The sequence below is a fragment of the Oncorhynchus tshawytscha genome, linkage group LG30 (assembly GCF_018296145.1).
Source record: "Oncorhynchus tshawytscha isolate Ot180627B linkage group LG30, Otsh_v2.0, whole genome shotgun sequence".
Taxonomy (NCBI): Eukaryota; Metazoa; Chordata; class Actinopteri; order Salmoniformes; family Salmonidae; genus Oncorhynchus; species Oncorhynchus tshawytscha.
The window spans coordinates 16416000-16438153 of NC_056458.1; the positions used below are offsets into that span (position 1 = coordinate 16416000).

Sequence of the window (22154 nt, forward strand, 5' to 3'; positions counted from 1 at the left end):
ATGTAATTACAACATTATACTCCAGTCTGAGAATCCCTTCAAGCTTTCTTCTGGTAGCAGTATTTCAGTTTTATGACTTTGTACTATTTAGTTTGGCAGACATTGTGTATTTCTGAACACATTAACATTATGTACCACAATAGGTACTGTATGTCTATAGTAGCCTAGAAACACTATTGTGCTTATGATGATTGTTTGTTCAATGTGGCAATTTGTACTTGTTCTTACCCAAATAAACTTTAAATAAAACAATGTTTTTTTTTAAATCTTACAGTGAATTTTGTTTAATCTTCATAGATAACCTAAGATATTGTAATTGTTTTTAGTCATTGAAATTATCTCTTTAGAAAACAACATAAAAAAAAAGCTTAATTAGCGTGTTTCTGCTGGCTGTGCATGTATCACAAATCACGTCACCTACTTTCCATGATGGAACCAGTTTGGCCAGCATTGAAGAGAAAAGGTGGAGGGAGGGACAGAGGATTGGATACCAGTGCCTGTAGTGTGAATGGAGTTCAGATTCAGGCGGAGACACTAAAGCACAGCGAACGGACAGAGACTGGAGAGAGACTTACCGAGCTATAGAATCTCTCCTGTAGAATTGACCCAGATCCCAGTGAGGCCACCTGTCCCCAGAGGGCCACAGTGACTGTAGGCTTCCAAACACACAGATGGAACATGACCAGGTAGGTGGATTTATAACTCTTCAGACATGTCCAATTGGCAACAGTGACCTAACTTCGTAGGAAAAACTCTTAGGTTTGATACAAAACATTGTCCGGTTTAGTGTTTTACCTGATGTCCCTGCATGTTTGAGATACTTTTGGCCATGTAGTGTATGTGGACACCCCTTCAAATGAGTGGATTCGGCTATTTCAACCACACCGTTGGTGACAGGTGTATAAAATCGAGTGCACAGCCATGCAACCTCCATAGACAAACATTGGCAGTAGAATGGCCCGTACTGAAGAGCTCAGTGACTTTCAACGCGGCACCGTCATAGGATGCCACCTTTCCAACAAGTCAGTTCATCAAATCCAGTCAACTGCAAGTGCTGTTACTGTAAAGTGGAAACATCTAGGAGCAACAACGGCTCAGCCGCGAAGTGGTAGGCCACACAAGCTCACAGAACGCGACCGCCGAGTGCTGAAGCGTGTAGCGTGTAAAAATTATCTGTCCTCGGTTGCAACACTCACTACCGAGTTCCAAACTGCCTCTCTAAGCAACGTCAGCACAAGAACTGTTCATCGGGAGCTTAATGAAATGGGTTTCCTTGGCTGAGCAGCCGCTCACAAGCCTAAGATCTCCATGCGCAATGCCAAGCGTCGGCTGGTGTGTTGTTAAGCTCGCCGCCATTGGACTCTGGAGAAGTGGAAACGCGTTCTCTGGAGTGATGAATCACGCTTCAACATCTGGCAGTCCGACGGACGAATCTGGGTTTGGCGGATGCCAGGAAAAGGCCACCTGCCCCAATGCATAGTGCCTACTGTAAAGTTTGGTGGAGGAGGAATAATAGTCTGGGGCTTTTTTTCATGGTTCCGGCTAGGCCCTTAGTTCCAGTGAAGGAAAATCTTAACTCTACAGCATAAAATGACATTCTAGAAGATTCTGTGTTTGCCACAACACTGTGGCAAAAGTTTGGGGAAGGCCCTTTCCTATTTCAGCATGACAATGCCCCTGTGCTTAAAGCGAGGTCCATATAGAAATGGTTTGTTGAGATCGGTGTGGAAGAACTTGACTGGCCTGCACAGAGCCCTGACCTTAACTCCACCGAACACCTTTGGGCCGAAATGGAACGGCGACTGTGAGTCAGGTCTAATCGACCGAGATCAGTGCCTGACCTCACTAATGCTCGTGGCTGAATAGAAGCAAATCCACGCAGCAATGTTCCAACATCTAGTGGAAAGCCTGTGAGTGGAGGCTGTTAAAGCAGCAAAGCGAGGACCAACACTGTATTAATGCCCATGATTTTGGAATAAGATGTTCGACGAGCAGGTGTCCACATACTTTTGGTCATGTAGTGGACCAAATACAATTCCATTTGTATTTCATGGAATTGGATCCTGTATTTCAATTGTTGCTAGTTAATTCAATTGTGTTTCATTGATCAGTAATTTGCCATTCTGGTTAGTGTCCACTGAGTAGATTTTCTCTCACTAGGGTCAATGTATTGGTGCAATCACTTCTCAGCATTTACCACATTACGCAGAGCAAATCAAATCAAATCCAATTTTATTGGTCACATGGTTAGCAGATGTTAATGCGAGCGTAGTGAAATGCTTGTGCTTCTAGTTCCGACCATGCAGTAATATCTAACAAGTAATCTAACCATTTCACAACAACTACCTTATACACACACACAAGTGTAAAGGGATGAATAAGAATATGTACATGTAAATATATGGATGAGCGATGGCCAAAAGGCATAGGCAGGATGCAGTAGATGGTATAGAGTACAGTACATACATATGAGATGTGTAATGGCTGTCCTCTTCGTCTTCCTCTGACGAGGAGTATGAGAGATCGGACCAATACGCAGCGTGGTAAGTGTTCATGATATTTAATAGAACGGAACACTTAATGACAAAGAGAACTAAAAAATTTAACCGAAACAGTTCTGTCTGGTGCAGACACACTTAACAGAAAACAACTACCCACAAATCAAGTGGGAAAAACAGGCTACCTAAGTATGGTTCTCAATCAGAGACAACGATTGACAACTGCCTCTGATTGAGAACCATGCCAGGCCAAACACATAGAAAACCAAAACTAGAACAACACATAGAACGCTCACCCCAGCTCACCCCAAACAAGAAACATAACAAAGGAACTAAGGTCAGGACGTGACAAGATGAGCAATGTAGGGTAAGTTAACATTATATAAAGTGGCATTGTTTAAAGTGACTATTGATAGATTTACTACATCCAATTTTTAATTATTAAAGTGGCTAGAGATTTGAGTCTGTATGTTCGCAGCAGCCACTCATTGTTAGTGATGGCTGTTTAACAGTTCGCGATGGGGCTGGTTTTCTTTTTGTAGTCTGTGATTGACTGTAGACCATGCCACATTCCTCTCGTGTTTGAGCAGTTGAATTGCGACTCTACTTTGTCTCTATACTGACGCTTAGCTTGTTTGATTGCCTTGCGGAGGGAATAGCTACACTATTTGTATTTGATGTTTCCGGTCACCTTGCCCTGATTAAAAGCAGTGGTTCGCGCTTTCAGCTTTGCGCGAATGCTGCCTTCAATCCACGGTTTCTGGTTGGGGAAGGTTTTAATAGTCGCTGTTGGTACAACATCACCGATGTACTTGCTAATAAACTCGCTCACCGAATCAGCATATACATCAATGCTGTTGTTCTACGCTATCCGGAACATATCCCAGTCCACGTGATCAAAGCAATCTTGAAGCGTGGAATCAGATTGGTTGGACCAGCGTTGAACAGACCTGAGCACGGGCGTTTCCTGTTTAAGTTTCTGTCTATAGGCTGGGATAAACAAAATGGAGTCGTGGTCAAATTTGCCAAAAGGAGGGCGAGGGAGGGCTTTGTATGCATCTCAGAAGTTAGAGTAACAATGATCCAGAATTTTCCCAATTGTCGCGCATTCGATATGTTGATCAAATTTAGGGAGCCTTGTTTTCAGATTAGTCTTGTTAAAATCCCCAGCTACAATAAATGGCTCAGGATATGTGGTTTCCAGTTTACATAGAGTCCAATGAAGTTCTTTCAGGGCCGTCGAGGTGTCTGCTTGGGTGGGGATATACACGACTGTGATTATAATCAAAGATAATTATTTTGGTAGATAATGCGGTCGGCATTTGATTATAAGGAATTCTAGGTCAGGTGAACAAAAAGGACTTGAGTTCCTGTTTGTTGTTATGATCACACCACGACTAGTTAATCATAAGGCATACACCCCCTTCTTCTTCTTACCAGAGAGATGTTTGTTTCTGTCGGCGCAATGCGTGAAGAAACCAGGTGGCTGTACCGACTCTGATAACGTATCCTGAGTGAGCCATGTTTCCGTGAACACGTGACACTGATGGGTGTGTGTGTTAGAATATTGTTAAGATCATCTCATGCACTTAAAAACACACCTCCCATATCAATGTTTGTCATGTACCACACCTGTAGCCTACAGTCTTTGTTAATCAGTTGTGCTGTTTGAACAAGCAGAACTTAATCAGCAACATCAGATAAACATTTTATCAAAATCAAATAAAATGTTATTAGTCACATGCGCTGAATATAATACCTTACAGTGAAATGCTTACTTACAAGCCCCTAACCAGCAATGCAGTTTAAAAAATACAAATAAGAAAAATAAATAAAAGTTAGAAGTAGTTAAAGAGCTGTAGTAAAATAACAATAGCGAGACTATAAACAGGGGGAACCGGTACAGAGTCAATGTGTGTAGTGGCACTGGTTAATCGAGGTAATTGAGGTAATATGTACATGTAGGTAGAGTTATTAAAGTGACTATGCATAGATAATAACAGAGAGTAGCAAATAGTCTAGGTAGCCATTTGACTAGATGTTCAGGAGTCTTATGGTTTGGGGGTAGAAGCTGTTTAAAAGCCTCTTGGGCTAGACTTGGCGCTCCGGTACCACTTGCTGTGCGGTAGCAGAGAGAACAGTCTATAACTAGAGTGGCTGGAGTCCTTGACAATTTTTGGGCCTTTCTCTGACACGGCTTGCTATAGAGATCCTGGATGGCAGGAAGCTTGGCCCCAGTGATGTACTGGGCAGTACGCACTTCCCTCTGTCATGCCTTGAGGTATGAAGCTGAGCAGTTGCCATACCAGTAAGTGATGCAACCAGTAATGGATGCTCCATCCATGCTCTTGATGGTGCAGCTGTTGAACCTTTTGAGGATCTGAGGGCCCATGCCAAATCTTTTCAGACTCCTGATGGGGAACAAAATAGTAGGTTTCTTCCTTATCAAGAAGAGGGAACGATTTTAGGTAAACATTTCTGGTTACTGGCTTCAGGCAATGGTTAATTAGAACTGAAACTATAAAATGATACTTTCTATTAATAACAGATTGATTTATAAAACATCAAGTAATTTCAGAAATTAGAACTACTGGTGATACAATGAAACCGGTGTCATAGTAACAATTCTAAGAAACATTCAGCTATTTTTAGAGATAAGAACAAGTGCATCCTTGGGGAACCTGTTATCCTTCCTGGTGTTTAGCTGTTGATGTGTCCAGATCTATAATCACATGTTGGGTCATGGTGCTTAACTGTCTGTTTGTGATTGCCTAAGTGTCCATCAGGCATGTGAATAGCAACAAAAACAACACAAGGGAACCTCACTGAGGAGACACTGGAGGTCCACAGGACCATCCAGTCTAGTATGGTTCTGTAATGGATGCTCCTTTTTTTGTCCACTGTACAATATGCCCTGTTTTTATAGGTTCGATCTGTTGTCGGTGTGTGTTAGGGTGGTGTAGGATTCAGGCTAGAGCTAAGCTTCAGATATACATATTATATACCTGCCTGTCTTTAGAAGTTTACCAGGTACATAGCCTACTAATGCCAATGAGAACCCACCTGACTCTCCTCTTCCTTCTCCCCTCAGAACAGTGACTGCCCACCCCCATACTACTCAGTAGCAGTGCCCACCCAGCCCCCTCCTGAGTATGGAGAAGTGGTGGGGGCCAGAGGGATGTCTGACCCCCCTTCTCAGCCTTACTACATCCCCCAGCCTATGGCACATGTAAATGTTGTCCATGTTTCCCAGGGCGCCCGTAAGTTCCTGGTGTTCCCTTCTACTTCTTCAATCCTTGATATCCAGTACATTCCTGCCCCTAACTATTTATATGAGAGGGTGCCATCACTCTATCTCTGTAATGCAAATCTCTCTTTCTATATCCGAAACGTTTCTCCTTCTTAATCCTAAGCTTTTTTGCCTCCCAACTTTATCAAACTGTGAACTGAAAAATGTCCCTGGTCTCCTCTTGCAGCCCAACGTCGTAAAAAGTGCTTATCATGTGGGAACAGTTCCTGCTGTTACGGAGGATCAGGAGGGACCACCCTACTGCTGGTCCTCCTCGCTATCGCTATCTGGCTGGGAGGTAACCCAACCAGTAACTTACAGAGAACTCATACAGAACAACATTAAACTATATGGACATAATGTAATAATACAACATAATCTAACATGGACATAATGCAACAATTAAATATGTGTAAATGTATGACAATCATAAATTCCATATTTAGGGTATCGTGTAAATGCAATATATATGATATTGTGTTGGTATGTATTAAGCATTAACATAGGGGCTTCCACAGCTCTGAATATCCTTTTACTTGTTCTCTTTGACCTATGACCTCTGTCCAGTGCGTTATGGCCCATCCCTGGTGTCTGGCTCCCTGAGCGAGATGGAGAAAGACAGTTGCCCCTCCAACACCGTGGAGTGTGACGGCCGACGGGACTGCAAACTGGGCAGTGATGAGACCAATTGTGGTCAGTACCCTTGTTGCCACACCTAGTTTTTGTTGTCAGTAACAAAAATAGAAGCAAAACACTGGGCACACCACGTCACTTCTATGTGGAAATGTGGGTCATCTTTGGTTGAGGCGTTGATCGATGAGATTTCAACCTTTATTCACCCACTCAAAAAGACCGGCAGAAGTTTGTTGAATTCCCAATGTTATATGACTATGCTTTCAACCTTCTAAAAGCATAACACAATTCCAATTGAAAAGTTTGGTTTAGTCAGATTTAGTTGTCAACTAAATGTTTTATCACTGCACTTTCAACAATTTAAAAGCACAACAAAGTTAAATGGGAATGCATGTCAGATATGTTGTATTTATTACAACAGATGAACGTGTATCATTGTACTTCATCTAATAGCACAACCACATGACCTGGGTTGCAGTTGATCAATGCTGTTCAAGATTCTGCATAGATTGTAACAGCAATTGTGAAGATCTCCACAGAGCTGCAACCTTTGCATGTTAGCTTGAACATCCACACTTTCTATTATCACATAAAAATACATTTATAGTTACAGTAGGCTAACCTCAAAATGTGGCCATAGATGTGTTGCTCATTTTAAGGCTGAATAAATGCTGTTACATTGATTTGTAAGATAGTCTTAACTTTAAACTTAACTTTATAGTCTTAACTTTATAGTCTTAAATTAAATTGTGTTTGGTTGACAACGCAACCAAATATGAACATTTAATGGATATCTAATGCTTGGATAGTTTCATCTAAACCACTGGCTTAATCCTATTCTTTACTTTAAAACAAATAATTTGTTAACAAGTTAATAGGCTATTTACTATATTGCAAAAGTGATATTGAATTGTGTTAAGTTGTCAACAAATTCCAGATGTCTAGAAATGAATAATTGAATTATGTCTCCATCTCAACTAAGAATCTAAATCAAATCAAGCTTCCTTTAAAGTGCACTTAAAGTTTGATTTAGTCCTGTTCTTTAACTTAGATGTTTGTTTGAGATGGAGACTTGAATCCAACATATCAATTATTAATCTGTAGACAAACTGGAATTAAAGCCAGACTAAGTCAATGACACAGATGGAACTATCCAAGCAGAAGATACAGTGCATCTCCTTCAAATGTTGATATTTTGTTGCAGTGACAACTAAATACAATTCAATATTCAGTTTGTCTACAAATTAATAATTGATATGTTGGATTCACGTTGCCATCTCAACCAAAAATCCAAGTTAAAGAATAGGACTAAATATCGTCTAATCAAACTTTAAATGCACTTAGAAAAATGTTGATTTGATTTTGACCTATTCTTTAACTTGGATTTTTGGTTGAGCTGGAGATGTGAATACAACATATTAATGATTAACTTGGAGATTAAAGTTGAAATCAACCAAAGCTTGTACGCCCTAGGCCTATACAGTATGTGTTGTCTATTTATAGTTGAACCCTGGGTTGAATTGAGACAATAGCTGTTGATGACTTTGCAAATGCTATATAGTTAATTTGCTCTGTTAAATCTACTCTTTGGAATGACTTTAATATATTTAGTTAGTATGAGGTCTCTCAAAAACCCTTCTCATGATCGCACATTGGTACATGTAATAGTCAGTGCCAAATATCCAAGCGTATCAGGGCTTGGTTAAAACCCTGGAGGGGAGACCAACTGAATAGCTGTATGTGAACTTTCCAGGAGGTGCTGCCCAGCCTTCAGATAGTATTCCTATCCCTTGACTTATTCCACATTTTGTTGTTCAAATTTTTTTTTTTTTACAAATATTCACCTTTATTTAACCAGGTTGGCAAGTTGAGAACAAGTTCTCATTTACAATTGCTACCTGGCCAAGATAAAGCAAAGCAGTTCGACACAAACAACAACACAGAGTTACACATGGAGTAGAAACAAACATACAGTCAATAATAAAGTAGAAAAATAAGTCTATATACGATGTGAGCAAATGGGGTGAGATAAGGGAGGTAAAGGCAAAAAAAAAAAGGCCATGGTGGCGAAGTAAATACAATATAGCAAGTAAAACACTGGAATGGTAGATTTGCAGTGGAAGAATGTGCAAAGTAGAAATAAAAATAATGGGGTACAAAGGAGCAAAATATAGATGGGCTATGTACAGGTGCAGTCATCTGTGAGCTGCTCTGACAGTTGGTGCTTAAAGCTAGTGAGGGAGATAAGTGTTTCCAGTTTCAGAGATTATTGTAGTTCGTTCCAGTCATTGGCAGCAGAGAACTGGAAGGAGAGGCGGCCAAAGGAAGAATTGGTTTTGGGGATGACCAGAGAGATATACCTGCTGGAGCGCGTGCTACAGGTGGGTGCTGCTATGGTGACCAGCGAGCTGAGATAAGGGGGGACTTTACCTAGCAGGGTCTTGTAGATGACCTGGAGCCAGTGGGTTTGGCGACGAGTATGAAGCGAGGGCCAGCCAACGAGAGCATACAGGTCACATCGCTGAAGTCGAGGATCGGTAGGATGGTCAGTTTTACGAGGGTATGTTTGGCAACATGAGTGAAGGATGCTTTGTTGCGAAATAGGAAGCCAATTCTAGATTTAACTTTGGATTGGAGATGTTTGATGTGAGTCTGGAAGGAGAGTTTACAGTCTAACCAGACACCTAGGTATTTGTAGTTGTCCACATATTCTAAGTCAGAACCGTCTAGAGTTGTGATGCTGGACGGGCGGGCAGGTGCAGGCAGCGATCGGTTGAAGAGCATGCATTTAGTTTTACTTGTATTTAAGAGCAGTTGGAGGCCACGGAAGGAGAGTTGTATGGCATTGAAGCTCGTCTGGAGGGTTGTTAACACAGTGCCCAAAGAAGGGCCAGAAGTATATAGAATGGTGTCGTCTGCGTAGAGGTGGATCAGAGAAAACAAGAAGCTCCCACGCTGAGGTCTGTCCAACGCTGGTCCGACCAAGCTGATTCCACACTCCAAGACTGCTTCCATCACGTGGACTGGGATATGTTTCGTATTGCGTCAGATAACAACATTGACGAATACGCTGATTCGGTGTGCGAGTTCATTAGAATGTACGTTGAAGATGTCGTTCCCATAGCAACGATTAAAACATTCCCTAACCAGAAACCGTGGATTGATGGCAGCATTCGCGTGAAACTGAAAGCGCGAACCACTGCTTTTAATCAGGGCAAGGTGACTGGTAACATGACCGAATACAAACAGTGCAGCTATTCCCTCCGCAAGGCTATCAAACAAGCTAAGCGTCAGTATAGAGACAAAGTAGAATCTCAATTCAACGGCTCAGACACAAGAGGTATGTGGCAGGGTCTACAGTCAATCACGGACGACAAGAAGAAAACCAGCCCAGTCACGGACCAGGATGTCTTGCTCCCAGGCAGACTAAATAACTTTTTGCCCGCTTTGAGGACAATACAGTGCCACTGACACGGCCTGCAACGAAAACATGCGGACTCTCCTTCACTGCAGCCGAGGTGAGTAAAACATTTAAACGTGTTAACCCTCGCAAGGCTGCAGGCCCAGACGGCATCCCCAGCCGCGCCCTCAGAGCATGCGCAGACCAGCTGGCCGGTGTGTTTACGGACATATTCAATCAATCCCTATACCAGTCTGCTGTTCCCACATGCTTCAAGAGGGCCACCATTGTTCCTGTTCCCAAGAAAGCTAAGGTATCTGAGCTAAACGACTACCACCCGTAGCACTCACTTCCGTCATCATGAAGTGCTTTGAGAGACTAGTCAAGGACCATATCACCTCCACCCTACCTGACACCCTAGACCCACTCCAATTTGCTTACCGCCCAAATAGGTCCACAGACGATGCAATCTCAACCACACTGCACACTGCCCTAACCCATCTGGACAAGAGGAATACCTATGTGAGAATGCTGTTCATCGACTACAGCTCGGCATTCAACACCATAGTACCCTCCAAGCTCATCATCAAGCTCGAGACCCTGGGTCTCGACCCCGCCCTGTGCAACTGGGTACTGGACTTCCTGACGGGCCGCCCCCAGGTGGTGAGGGTAGGCAAGAACATCTCCACCCCGCTGATCCTCAACACTGGGGCCCCACAAGGGTGCGTTCTGAGCCCTCTCCTGTACTCCCTGTTCACCCACGACAGCGTGGCCACGCACGCCTCCAACTCAATCATCAAGTTTGCGGACGACACAACAGTGGTAGGCTTGATTACCAACAACGACGAGACGGCCTACAGGGAGGAGGTGAGGGCCCTCGGAGTGTGGTGTCAGGAAAATAACCTCACACTCAACGTCAACAAAACTAAGGAGATGATTGTGGACTTCAGGAAACAGCAGAGGGAACACCCCCCTATCCACATCGATGGAACAGTAGTGGAGAGGGTAGTAAGTTTTAAGTTCCTCGGCATACACATCACAGACAAACTGAATTTGTCCACTCACACAGACAACATCGTGAAGAAGGCGCAGCAGCGCCTCTTCAACCTCAGGAGGCTGAAGAAATTCGGCTTGTCACCAAAAGCACTCACAAACTTCTACAGATGCACAATCGAGAGCATCCTGGCGGGCTGTATCACCGCCTGGTACGGCAACTGCTCCGCCCACAACCGTAAGGCTCTCCAGAGGGTAGTGAGGTCTGCACAACGCATCAGAGACTGAAAAACAGCTTCCACTCAAGGCCATCAGACTGTTAAACAGCCACCACTAACATTGAGTGGCTGCTGCCAACACACTGACTCAACTCCAGCCACTTTAATAATGGGAATTGATGGGAAATGATGTAAAATATATCACTAGCCACTTTAAACAATGCTACCTAATATAATGTTTACATACCCTACATTATTCATCTCATATGTATACGTATATACTGTACTCTATATCATCTACTGCATCCTTATGTAATACATGTATCACTAGCCACTTTAACTATGCCACTTTGTTTACATACTCATCTCATATGTATATACTGTACTCGATACCATCTACTGTATCTTGCCTATGCTGCTCTGTACCATCCCTCATTCATATATCTTTATGTACATATTCTTTATCCCCTTACACTGTGTATAAGACAGTAGTTTTGGAATTGTTAGTTAGATTACTTGTTGGTTATTACTGCATTGTCGGAACTAGAAGCACAAGCATTTCGCTACACTCGCATTAACATCTGCTAACCATGTGTATGTGACAAATAAAATTTGATTTGATTTTATTTGATTTTGAGAATCACCAGCAGCAAGAGTAACATCATTGATGTATACAGAGAAGGGAGACGGCCCCAGAATTGAACCCTGTGGCACCCCCATAGAGACTGCCAGAGGCCCAGACAACAGGCCCTCCGATTTGACACACTGAACCAGGCGAGGCAGTTGGTGAACCAGGCAAGGCAGTCATTTGAGAAACCAAGGCTATCGAGTCTGCCGATGAGGATGTGGTGATTGACAGAGTCAAAAGACTTGGCCAGGTCCATGAATACGGCTGCACAGTGTTGTTTCTTATCGATGGCGATAAAAAATGGATTAAATAGATTTTGTTCTCACCCATCTACTCACAATAACCCATATTGACAAAGTAAAAATATGTTTTTAATAAGTTTTGGAAATGTATTTGTATGCTGAAATACAGAAATATCTAATATAGATAAGTATTTTACACCCCCGCTTGATACGTTAGAATCACCTTTGGCAGTGTTAACAGCTTGCATATTATTATTTTTAAAATTCTTCGAGCTCTGTCAAGTTGGTTGTTGATTATTGCTAGACAGCCATTTTCAAGTCTTGCCATAGATTTTCAAGCCAATTTAAGTCAAATGTGTAACTAGGCACCTCAGGAACATTCAATGTCATCTTGGTAAGCAACTCCAGTGTATATTTGGCCTTATGTTTTAGGTCATTGTCCTGCTGATAGGTGAATTTGTCTCCCAGTGTCTGTTGGAAAGCAGACTGAAACAGGTTTACCTCTAGGATTTTGCCTGTGCTTAGCTCCATTCTATTTATTTTTGGTCCTTGCCGATGACAAGCATACCCATAACATGATGTAGCCACCACATTGCTTGAAAATATGAAGAGCGGTACTCAGTGATGGGTTGTGTTGGATTTGCCCCAAACTATAATGTTGTTGATCCATCCTCAGTTATCTCCTATCACAGCCATTAAACTCTGTAACTGTTTTAAAGTCACCATTGGCATCATGGTGAAATCCCTGAGCGGTTTCCTTCCCCCTCTGGCAACTGAGTTAGGAAGGATGCCTGTATCTTTGTAGTGACTCTGTGTATTGATACCTTCACCATATTCAATATATTTTTGTTTTACACAAATACTAATAGGTGCCCTTCTTTGTGAGGTATTAGAAAACCTCCCTGGTCCTTGTGCTTGAATCTGTGTTTGGAATTCACTGCTTGACTGAGGTGCATTATAGATAATTGTATGTGTGGGGTGCAGAGATGAGGTAGTAATTCAAAAATCACATTACACAATTATTGCACAATGAGTGAGTACATGCACATTTTTACTCATAAACATATTTAGGCTTACCATAACAAAGGGGTTGAATACTTATTGACTCAAAACATTTCAGCTTTGAATGTTTTATTAATTTCAGAAAAATTCTAAAAATATTATTCTGCTGACATTATGGGATATTGTGTCTAGGCCAGTGACACAACATCCCAATTTAATCAACTTTAAATTCAGGCTGTAACACAACAAAATTTGGAAAAAGTCAAGGGGTGTGAATACTTTCTGAAGGCAAAGTACAGTGCCTTGCGAAAGTATTCGGCCCCCTTGAACTTTGCGACCTTTTGCCACATTTCAGGCTTCAAACATAAAGATATAAAACTGTATTTTTTTGTGAAGAATCAACAACAAGTGGGACACAATCATGAAGTGGAACGACATTTATTGGATATTTCAAACTTTTTTAACAAATCAAAAACTGAAAAATTGGGCGTGCAAAATTATTCAGCCCCTTTAATACTTTGTGCAGCAAACTCTCTGCTGCAGATTACAGCTGAAATCTCTGAATGATCCAATGTTTTGACCTAAATGACTAATGATGATAAATACAATTCCACCTGTGTGTAATCAGTCTCCGATAAATGCACCTGCACTGTGAGTCTGGAGGTCCGTTTGCGAACATCATGAAGAACAGTTCTTTCCAGGCAGATTCTCGAGATTCAGTCTGTGAAGACTTTGAAGCTGGCCATTTGGAACAAAAAGATTTTTATTTTTAAACATTCCATTGTAGACTTTGCAAGCGATAATTTGGAAATGGAAGGTCTTGTTGGAAATCTACCAAGACCTGGCCGTCCCTCTAAACTTTCAGCTCATCAAGGAGAAGACTGATCAGAGATGCAGCCAAGAGGCCCATGATCTCTGGATGAACTTTAGAGATCTTCAGCTGAGGTGGGAGACTCTGTCCAGGACAACAATCAGTCGTATGATGCTGCCAAACCATGGCCTTTGATGGAAGAGTGGCAAGAAGAGAGCCATTTCTTTTAGATATCCAAAAAAGTAACATTTTGCATTGTTTGCCAAAAGCCACCTTTGGTTTCATCACCAAACATGTTCCAAGAAGGTGCTCTGGTCAGATGAAACCAAAATTGAAACTTTTTGGCAAAATGCAAAACGTTATGTTTGGTTAAAAGCAAACAGCTCATCACCTGCACCATCCCCACTGTCAAACATGGTGGTGGCAGCATCATGGTTTGGGCCTGCTTTTATTCAGCAGGGACCCACCTCAGGGAAGATGGTTAAAATTGATGGGAAGATGGATGCCAAATACAGGACCATTCTGGAAGAAAACCTGATGGAGTCTGCAAAAGACCTGAGATTGGGACGGAGATTTGTCTTCCAACAAGACATTGATCCAAAACATAAAGCAAAATCTACAATGGAATGGTTAAAAAATAAACATATCCAGGTGTTAGAATGGCCAGCTTTAAAGTCCAGACCTGAATCCAATCGAGAATCTGTGGAAAGAACTGAAAACTGATGTTCTTCATGATGCTCTCCATCCAACCCTCTGAGACTATCACAGTGCAGGTGTTTTGCAAGGATTAATGGAAAATCATCATTCAGTCATTTATGTCAAAATTGGATCATTCAGAGATTTCAGCTGTAACTCTGCAGCAAGTTTGCTGCACAAAGTATTAACTTAAGGGGCTGAATAATTTTGCACGCCCAATTTTTCAGTTTTTGATTTGTTAAAAAAGTTTGAAATATCCAATAAATGTCGTTCCACTTCATGATTGTGTCCCACTTGTTGTTGATTCTTCACAAAAAAATACAGTTTTATATCTTTATGTTTGAAGCCTGAAATGTGGCAAAAGGTTGCAAAGTTCAAGGGGGTCGAATACTTTCGCAAGGCACTGTATATCGAAGAACTGATGTTTCAAATGTACAAATTCAAGGTTTGTCTATTTTGAAAAATGGTTACAATGACGACATAATCCTGAAGTTGAAATTTCCCCCTTAAAACAACAGTTTACATTGATGATAAAAAAAAATAATTACATGTATTTTCCACGTAGATTCCACGTCACAATGCATTGACAAATTACGTTTAAACAACATTGATTCAACCAGTTTGTGTCCAGTGGGAACCTTTCTAGATGTGTAATGGATTTGTAATGTTCTGTGTGATGTATCTGTGTGATCCTGTGAGGTTCAAACTGCTGAGTCAACTGCTGATGTTCTAATTGAGTGATGTTCTAATTGAGTGATGTATCTGTGTATCATCCAGTAAGGTTCAGGTCGAATGGGGGTCTCCAGGTGAAGACAAGCAGCGCTGGTAATTTCCTCCCTGTGTGTTACAGTGGCTGGAACAAGGGCCTGGCTGACCAGACCTGTGCTCAACTAGGCTTCAGAGTGTAAGATCTTCCCCTCTTTTGCTGCCCTCTTGTGGTCGAAAGGCTGAACTGTGCAAACCTGTTCAACCATACCTATCAATGGGTTTAGTGTGTTAGGTTGTGATGTCTGGACGTGTACATAAACTTCTCTCTACATCTATTTGTTTAGGAGTCATAGCACCAGCAGTGTGAAAGATGAGTCCTCTACCACTCTCACTGTGACAGGGAAGACCTTCAACACCATCCAGGATAAGGTGTCAGTAAAGTAAGTACTTCTGGACAAACTCGTCAACAGCTCTTTGCATATTATGCAAAGTGTCGTATAAATTATTGCCCAAGAACAGGCTTAAACATTAAGAACACCTGCTCTTTCCATGACATAGACTTACCAGGTAAATCCAGGTGAAAGCTTATTGATGTCACCTTCTAAATCTACTTCAATCAGTGTAGATGAAGGGGAGGAGACAGGTAAAAGAAGGATTTTTATGCCATAAGACAATTGAGACAGGATTGTGTGTGTGTACCATTTAGAGGGTGAATGGGCAAGGCAAAATATTGAAGTGCCATTGAACGGGGTAGTAGGTGCCAGGCGGTCCGGTTTGTGTCAAGAACTGCAACTGTTTTTCACGCTCAACAGTTTCCTGTGTGTATCAACAATGGTCCACCACCCAAAGGACATCCAGCCAACTTGACACAACTGTGTGAAGCATTGGAGTCAACATGGCCCAGCATCCCTCTGGAACGCTTTCGACACCTTGTAGAGTCCATGCCCCGACGAATTGTAGCTGTTCTGAGAGCAAAAGGGGGTGCAACTCGATATTAGGAAGGTGTTCCTAATTTTTGGTATACTCAGTGTATATTATATCACACACTAAGCCTCTTCTTGGGCCATCAAATCAATGTTTATTGGTCACATGCTCAGGATACAGAGTGTAAAGGGTACAGTGAAATATTTACTTGCCAGCTCTCCTCAACAGTGCAGCACACAAAACAATATTCACAAATAAGTAATAAAAAAGTTGTACAAAAATATGGAGATGTTATAAATATATACAATATAAACTATGACGTGCTAAAGTGAATTGTGACATGGTTGAGCATCTTAAAATGAATAGCATTAAATTGTAACAGCAATTATGACTGTGCATGTGTGTGGGTGTGAGAGTGGGTGAGTGGAGACCCAGCTAGCACATAACATTCTGAGAACGATATGTTTCTTAGAGCTTGGTGAGAGCGTGGTTGTCCTATGGGTCTTTTGCATACAACCTTCTGGGAATGGTGCAGGATACCTAGCTAGCACTGAAATTCCCACGGCTGAGAACCATACGGAATTTCAGAACTTCAGCATAATGTTTCCTACAGGTTTCCTCATGGTTCTATTTAAAGTAATGTTCTCAAATTGTTCCGGGAACATTAAGAAACAATGTTCTTCTGTGGGAGTTTCAGTACTTCAGCATAACATTTTCTGCTGCTTTCCTCATGGTTCTATTTGAAGTCATGTCTCAGAACATTAAGACAAATTTCCATAAAATAACACAAGAAAACATTAGTATTGTTCAAAAAATGTTCTAAGAATGTTATTTAAAAAATGCATTCCTTTCTTAGCGTCAACAAACAAATTTGATTCTCTATCTTGTTAAGTGTATTCAGGTGTGTTGGCCATGCCCACTAACTGTCCACACCTAATCTTAATGAGCTAGTTTCCTTAAAAATTGGGTCTGTTTGAATAAACTAAAATTAATAGCAATGTATGTGTTAAAAGACATGGCATTTTAACACCATTCTATGTTGTAGAATAATAGTGACAACATCAAAACTATGACATATAGCACATGGAATCATGTAGTAACCAAAAAAGTGTTAAACAAATCAAAATAGATTTTCGATTCTCCAAAGTAGCCACCATTTGCCTTGATGACAGCTTTGCACACTCTTGGCATTCTCTCAACCAGCTTCACCTGGAATGCTTTTCCAACAGTCTTGAGGGAGTTCCCACATATGCTGAGCACTTGTTGGCTGCTTTTCCTTCACTCTGCGGTCCAACTCATCCCAAACCATCTCATTTGGGTTGAGGTCAGGTGATTGTGGAGGTCAGGTCATTTGATGCAGCACTCCATCACTCTCCTTCTTGGTCGACACAGCCTAGAGATGTGTTGGATCATTGTCCTGTTGAAAAACAAATGATAGTCCCACTAAGCGCAAACCAGATGGGATGGCGTTTCACTGCAGAATAGTGTGGTAGCCATGCTTGTTAAGTGTGCCTTGAATTCTATATAAATCACTGACAGTGTCACCAGCAAAGCACCATCACACCTCCTCCTCCATGCTTCACAGTGGGAACCACACATGCGGAGATCATCTGTTAACCTACTCTGCGTCTCACAAAGACACAGATTTCCACCGGTCTAATGTCCACTGCTCGTGTTTCTTGGCCCAAGCAAGTCTCTTCTTCTTATTGGTGTCATTTAGTAGTGGATCCTTTGCAGCAATTCGACCATGAAGGCCTGATTCACACAGTCTCTTCTGAACAGTTGATGTTGAGATGTGTCTGTTACTTGAACTCTGTGAAGCATTTATTTGGGCTGCAATTTCTGAGGCTGGTAGCTCTGATGAACTTATCCTCTGCAGGATGATGGTTTTTGCGACTGCACTTGAAGAAACTTTCAAAGTTCTGACCTTCATGTCTTGACTGACCTTCATGTCTTAAAGTAATGATGCACTGTCATTTTTTGTTGCTTACTTGAGCTGTTCTTGCATAATATGGACTTGGTCTTTTACCAAATAGATTTATCTTCTGTATACCACCCCTACCTTGTCACAACACAACTGATTGGCTCAAACGCATTAGGGAGGAAAGAAATTCCACAAATGAACTTTTAACAAGGCACACCTGTTAATTGAAATGCATTCCAGGTGACTACCTCATGAAGCTGGTTGAGAGGATGCCAAGAGTGTGCAAAGACATCATCAAGGCAAAGGGTGGCTAATTTGAAGTATCTGAAATCTAAAATATAATTTGATTTGTTTAACACTTTTTTGGTTATACATGATTCCATATGTGTTATTTCATAGTTTTAGTTATTCTTTTTTACTTTTACCCCTTTTTCATGGTATCCAATTGGTAGTTACAGTCTAGTCTCATCTACGAAAGGCGAAGGTCGAGAGCCACTGTGAGTGTTTTATCCAAAACACAACCCAGCCAAGCCGCACTACTTCTTGACACAATGCCTGCTTAACCTGGAAGCACCGTACATCTGGCGACCGTGTCAGCCGGCCTGCTACAGGAGTCGCTAGAGAGCAATGGGAAGACTATGGGCCAATTGTGCGCCACCCCATGGGTCGTGGCCGGCTACGACAGAGCCTGAACTCGAACCAGGATCTCTAGTGGTACAGCTAGCGCTTCGATGCAGTGCCTTAGACCACTGCACCACTCAGGAGGACCCACTATTTTTCGACAATGTAGAACATAGTAAAAATAAAGAAAAACCCTTGAATGAGTAGGTGTATCAAACTTTGACTGGATTTGTATGTTCTCAGAACGTTATTTAATTACCTTCAAATAACCTATCATTTCGGTTAGGGAACCAATGGCATAATTCCCAGAATTAATGGGAAACCAAAAACGTACGTTCAGACAACTTCCAAGTAGCTAAAATGTGCTAGCTGGGAGTCTGTGTAAATAGTTTCTTAAGGTGCAGGTGTGAAGAGTCAGTGCAATAGCCTCTTAAGATGCAGGTGGTAACGTGGAGAGAGCAGTCCGTGGCTGGGATCCCTGGAGTCCTTGGCATTCTTCCGGGACTTTCTCAGACACCACCTGGTCATCATTCACCATGTCACTTTTCATATACTGTATGTTATGATAAGATACCAAACGTATCAAACAGAGCCAAGTATTTGACCATTAGATGGAGTAAGTGGGGAAGAAAACATGTGACCTCAATGGTGACCTGATTTACTGTGACTTTCTTTCTGTGTTCTGTAGCTCATCCTGCCCTAACAATGAAACTGTCTCCCTGCAGTGTATCAGTGAGTAACGATCTTTACATTCTCGCAGTTAATGCACAAAGGCAACCATTGGTCTTTCAAGCTCGATAAAGATATTCATCTAGCTCTCCTGATGAACAGAGGACCAAATCCCCATACTGTATTAGCACTACGGACCGACTTACTCCCTCTCTCTGTCCCCATGGTAGACTGTGGCAGGCAGAAGTTGTCCAGAATCATAGGGGGATCAGCAGCGAATCTGGGCGATTGGCCTTGGCAGGTCAGCCTCCACTTTCAGCGCTCTCACACCTGCGGGGGCACGCTGATCGCTCCTGACTTTGTGGTGACAGCAGCCCACTGCTTCCCCAGGTCAGTACAGCAGACAACACCGCAGACAATGGACAAGGAACTGTACTGAAACAATGTACAGCAGAACAGTAATGACAATACGAAACAGAACATATAGAAAACTCTTGAAACCTAACAATGCTAAGACAAAAATGAACTGGGATATAACAAGGACTTTACAGAGCTGGAACTGAATACAGCTAACTGAAGGGAGCTAGCTAAGACTGCACAGTGCTTAGGCTGAACAGGGATCAGTGAAGACAGTGACCTAACAACTCTACTCTCTCTAGGAAGGTCTCATCGTACCTGGTGCCCAATAACTGGCATGTGTATGTGGGCATGGTTTCTCAGATGGTGCTGCCTCGCCCTTATATGGTGGAGAAGATCATTGTCCATGAGAGCTATGATGACAAAACCAACAACTATGACATCACCCTTCTCAAACTCACACAGCGTGTAGACTACTCCAGTGAGTTCACCATTAACCTAACAATATATTATATGATTGTATATAACACTATTACCATCATAACATGTCTATGTTTGTTATTTCAGACAACATCCAGCCTGTGTGTCTGCCTGCCTATGACAAGATCTTCTCTCCTGGAACAAGATGTTGGACCTCTGGATTTGGGACAACAGAAGCGGGGGCAGGTGAGTGACACATGGTATGACAGTTCGGGGACTGTTTGGCAGAAGTGGGACCAAGTCATTGCTTTACAAGTGACAAGTAAGTCTCAAGTTGTAGCACTCAAGTCCCAAGTCAAGACCCAAGTCAAGCCAGGCAAGTCTGAGTCAAGTCAAGAAACAAGTCAAGTCTCAAGTCCTAAACTTTGAGTTTCGAGTCCTAAACAAGTCATAATGTGCTCTTCACCAAATGTAATACCATTTCATATTTTTTAGAAGAGTAGTGGTTAGTATTTTACATTTACACAAATCATGAATGCTTTTAAAAATATCTATATATTCATTACTTTCCAATTAAACGTTATAATTTCCATGGAAATACATGGGAGAGACCCCAAACTGTAATCCGTTAAATGAAGAGTTGATGCGCTGCACACTTTTTAATAGCATCATTTTTCATATTTGGGCTTGGGGAGGGTATCAAGTCAGGTCGAGTCATAAGGCTCAAGTCCAAGTCAAGTCACGAGTCATTGGTGTTAAAGTCAAAGTTGATTTGCAAGTCATCATATTTGTGACTGGAGTCCACACCTCTGGTGATTGGTATTGGAATGAACAAGCAGGGGGAAAGAGACATAGGATAGAAAACATGATGCTATCTGGTATGATATTCTAAATTCTTGCATGTCATTTGTTTGCTGTTCAGCTCATGGCTCCACGAATCTTATGGGGGTGTCTGTAGACATCATTGACTCCAGCGTGTGTAACAGTAACACAGTGTACAATGGTAAGGTCTCTCAGAACATGTTCTGTGCTGGAGACATGGAAGGAGGCAAGGACTCCTGCCAGGTGAGTGGGACACAAAGACCAATCAGGCAGTAGCTACTTCCACATAGTTTCTTACATGAAGTCCACAAATCTTACCCTGTATCTCTCTCTTCCCTCTTTCCCTTCTCTGCTGTTTCTTCTCCCCCTCCCCCTACCACTCCCTCCCTCCTCTAGGGGGACAGTGGTGGTCCCCTGGTGTGTAAAGACTCAGACCAGCTCTGGTACCTGGCGGGGGTGACCAGCTGGGGGGATAGCTGTGGCAAGAGAGACAGACCGGGGGTCTATAGTCGTGTCAGCCGCCTGCTGCCCTGGATCTACAGTAAGATGCAGGTAAGGAAAGGAGCTCTCAGGACCACTGGGAGGAGAATGCTCAGGCAGAAAACCTCAGCACTGGGGTGGGATTCAATCAATAATTAAGTTAATTTTCACCTGTACTGCTTCAGAGGACACTCATATCCATTTTCATCTTTAAATGTTAGAATCAAGGTTGAGATAGGATGGCGTTATTAGTATGACGATCCTGAACATGTTCATTCACTCTCCGCCTCCCAGCAAGCAAGACCGTGATGTGACCACAGCTGCTGTCTTCCAAGGACACTCAGCATGTATTTTGGACCTGACAATGAGATTGATACTGGTGTGAAACTTACAACCCTGGCAGGGAATGGAAGGCTCTTCACTTTACGTGCCTTTAAGCTTAAATGTGCTTTGTGTTTTTGTATTCATTCATTGTCATCAGCAGCTTGCAATAAATATTTTTCGATGTGATATCTGCTGTCTTATAATGTTGATCATGTAGACTAGGATGTGTTTGATCATTGTTTTTCTGAAACAGGGTTGAGATTATTTGTGCAATACTCTGAGAAATATATTTCACTCACACTGCAACCTCTTCTAAACCTAATAACCTGTCTCCAGTTATAACACACTGCAACCTCTTCTAAACCTAATAACCTGTCTCCTGTTATAACACACTGCAACCTCTTCTAAACCTAATAACCTGTCTCCAGTTATAACACACTGCAACCTCTTCTAAACCTAATAACCTGTCTCCTGTTATAACACACTGCAACCTCT

At 42.0% G+C, this 22154-nt stretch overlaps 1 protein-coding gene across 1 annotated transcript; it reads left to right on the plus strand.

Moving 5' to 3' along the window:
* The first annotated feature begins 488 nt into the window (after window positions 1-488).
* Window positions 489-21845, plus strand: tmprss13b (transmembrane serine protease 13b). Its single transcript, XM_024405167.2, has 13 exons — window positions 489-686; window positions 5590-5758; window positions 5975-6085; window positions 6355-6480; window positions 15188-15314; window positions 15463-15558; window positions 19276-19319; window positions 19487-19646; window positions 19916-20094; window positions 20181-20279; window positions 20956-21098; window positions 21252-21407; window positions 21630-21845. Exons 1-13 carry the CDS (start codon window positions 672-674, stop codon window positions 21642-21644), a joined length of 1440 nt encoding a protein of 479 aa, XP_024260935.1. The 5' UTR covers window positions 489-671; the 3' UTR covers window positions 21645-21845.
* The last annotated feature ends 309 nt before the right edge of the window (window positions 21846-22154 follow it).

Bases quoted from the DNA above. Each gene is read 5' to 3' on its own strand.
- tmprss13b (XM_024405167.2), top strand. The intron at 6,481-15,187 runs GTCAGTACCCTT...TGTATCATCCAG, and splicing joins CAGTGATGAGACCAATTGTG to TAAGGTTCAGGTCGAATGGG. The intron at 19,320-19,486 runs GTGAGTAACGAT...TCCCCATGGTAG, and splicing joins TGTCTCCCTGCAGTGTATCA to ACTGTGGCAGGCAGAAGTTG.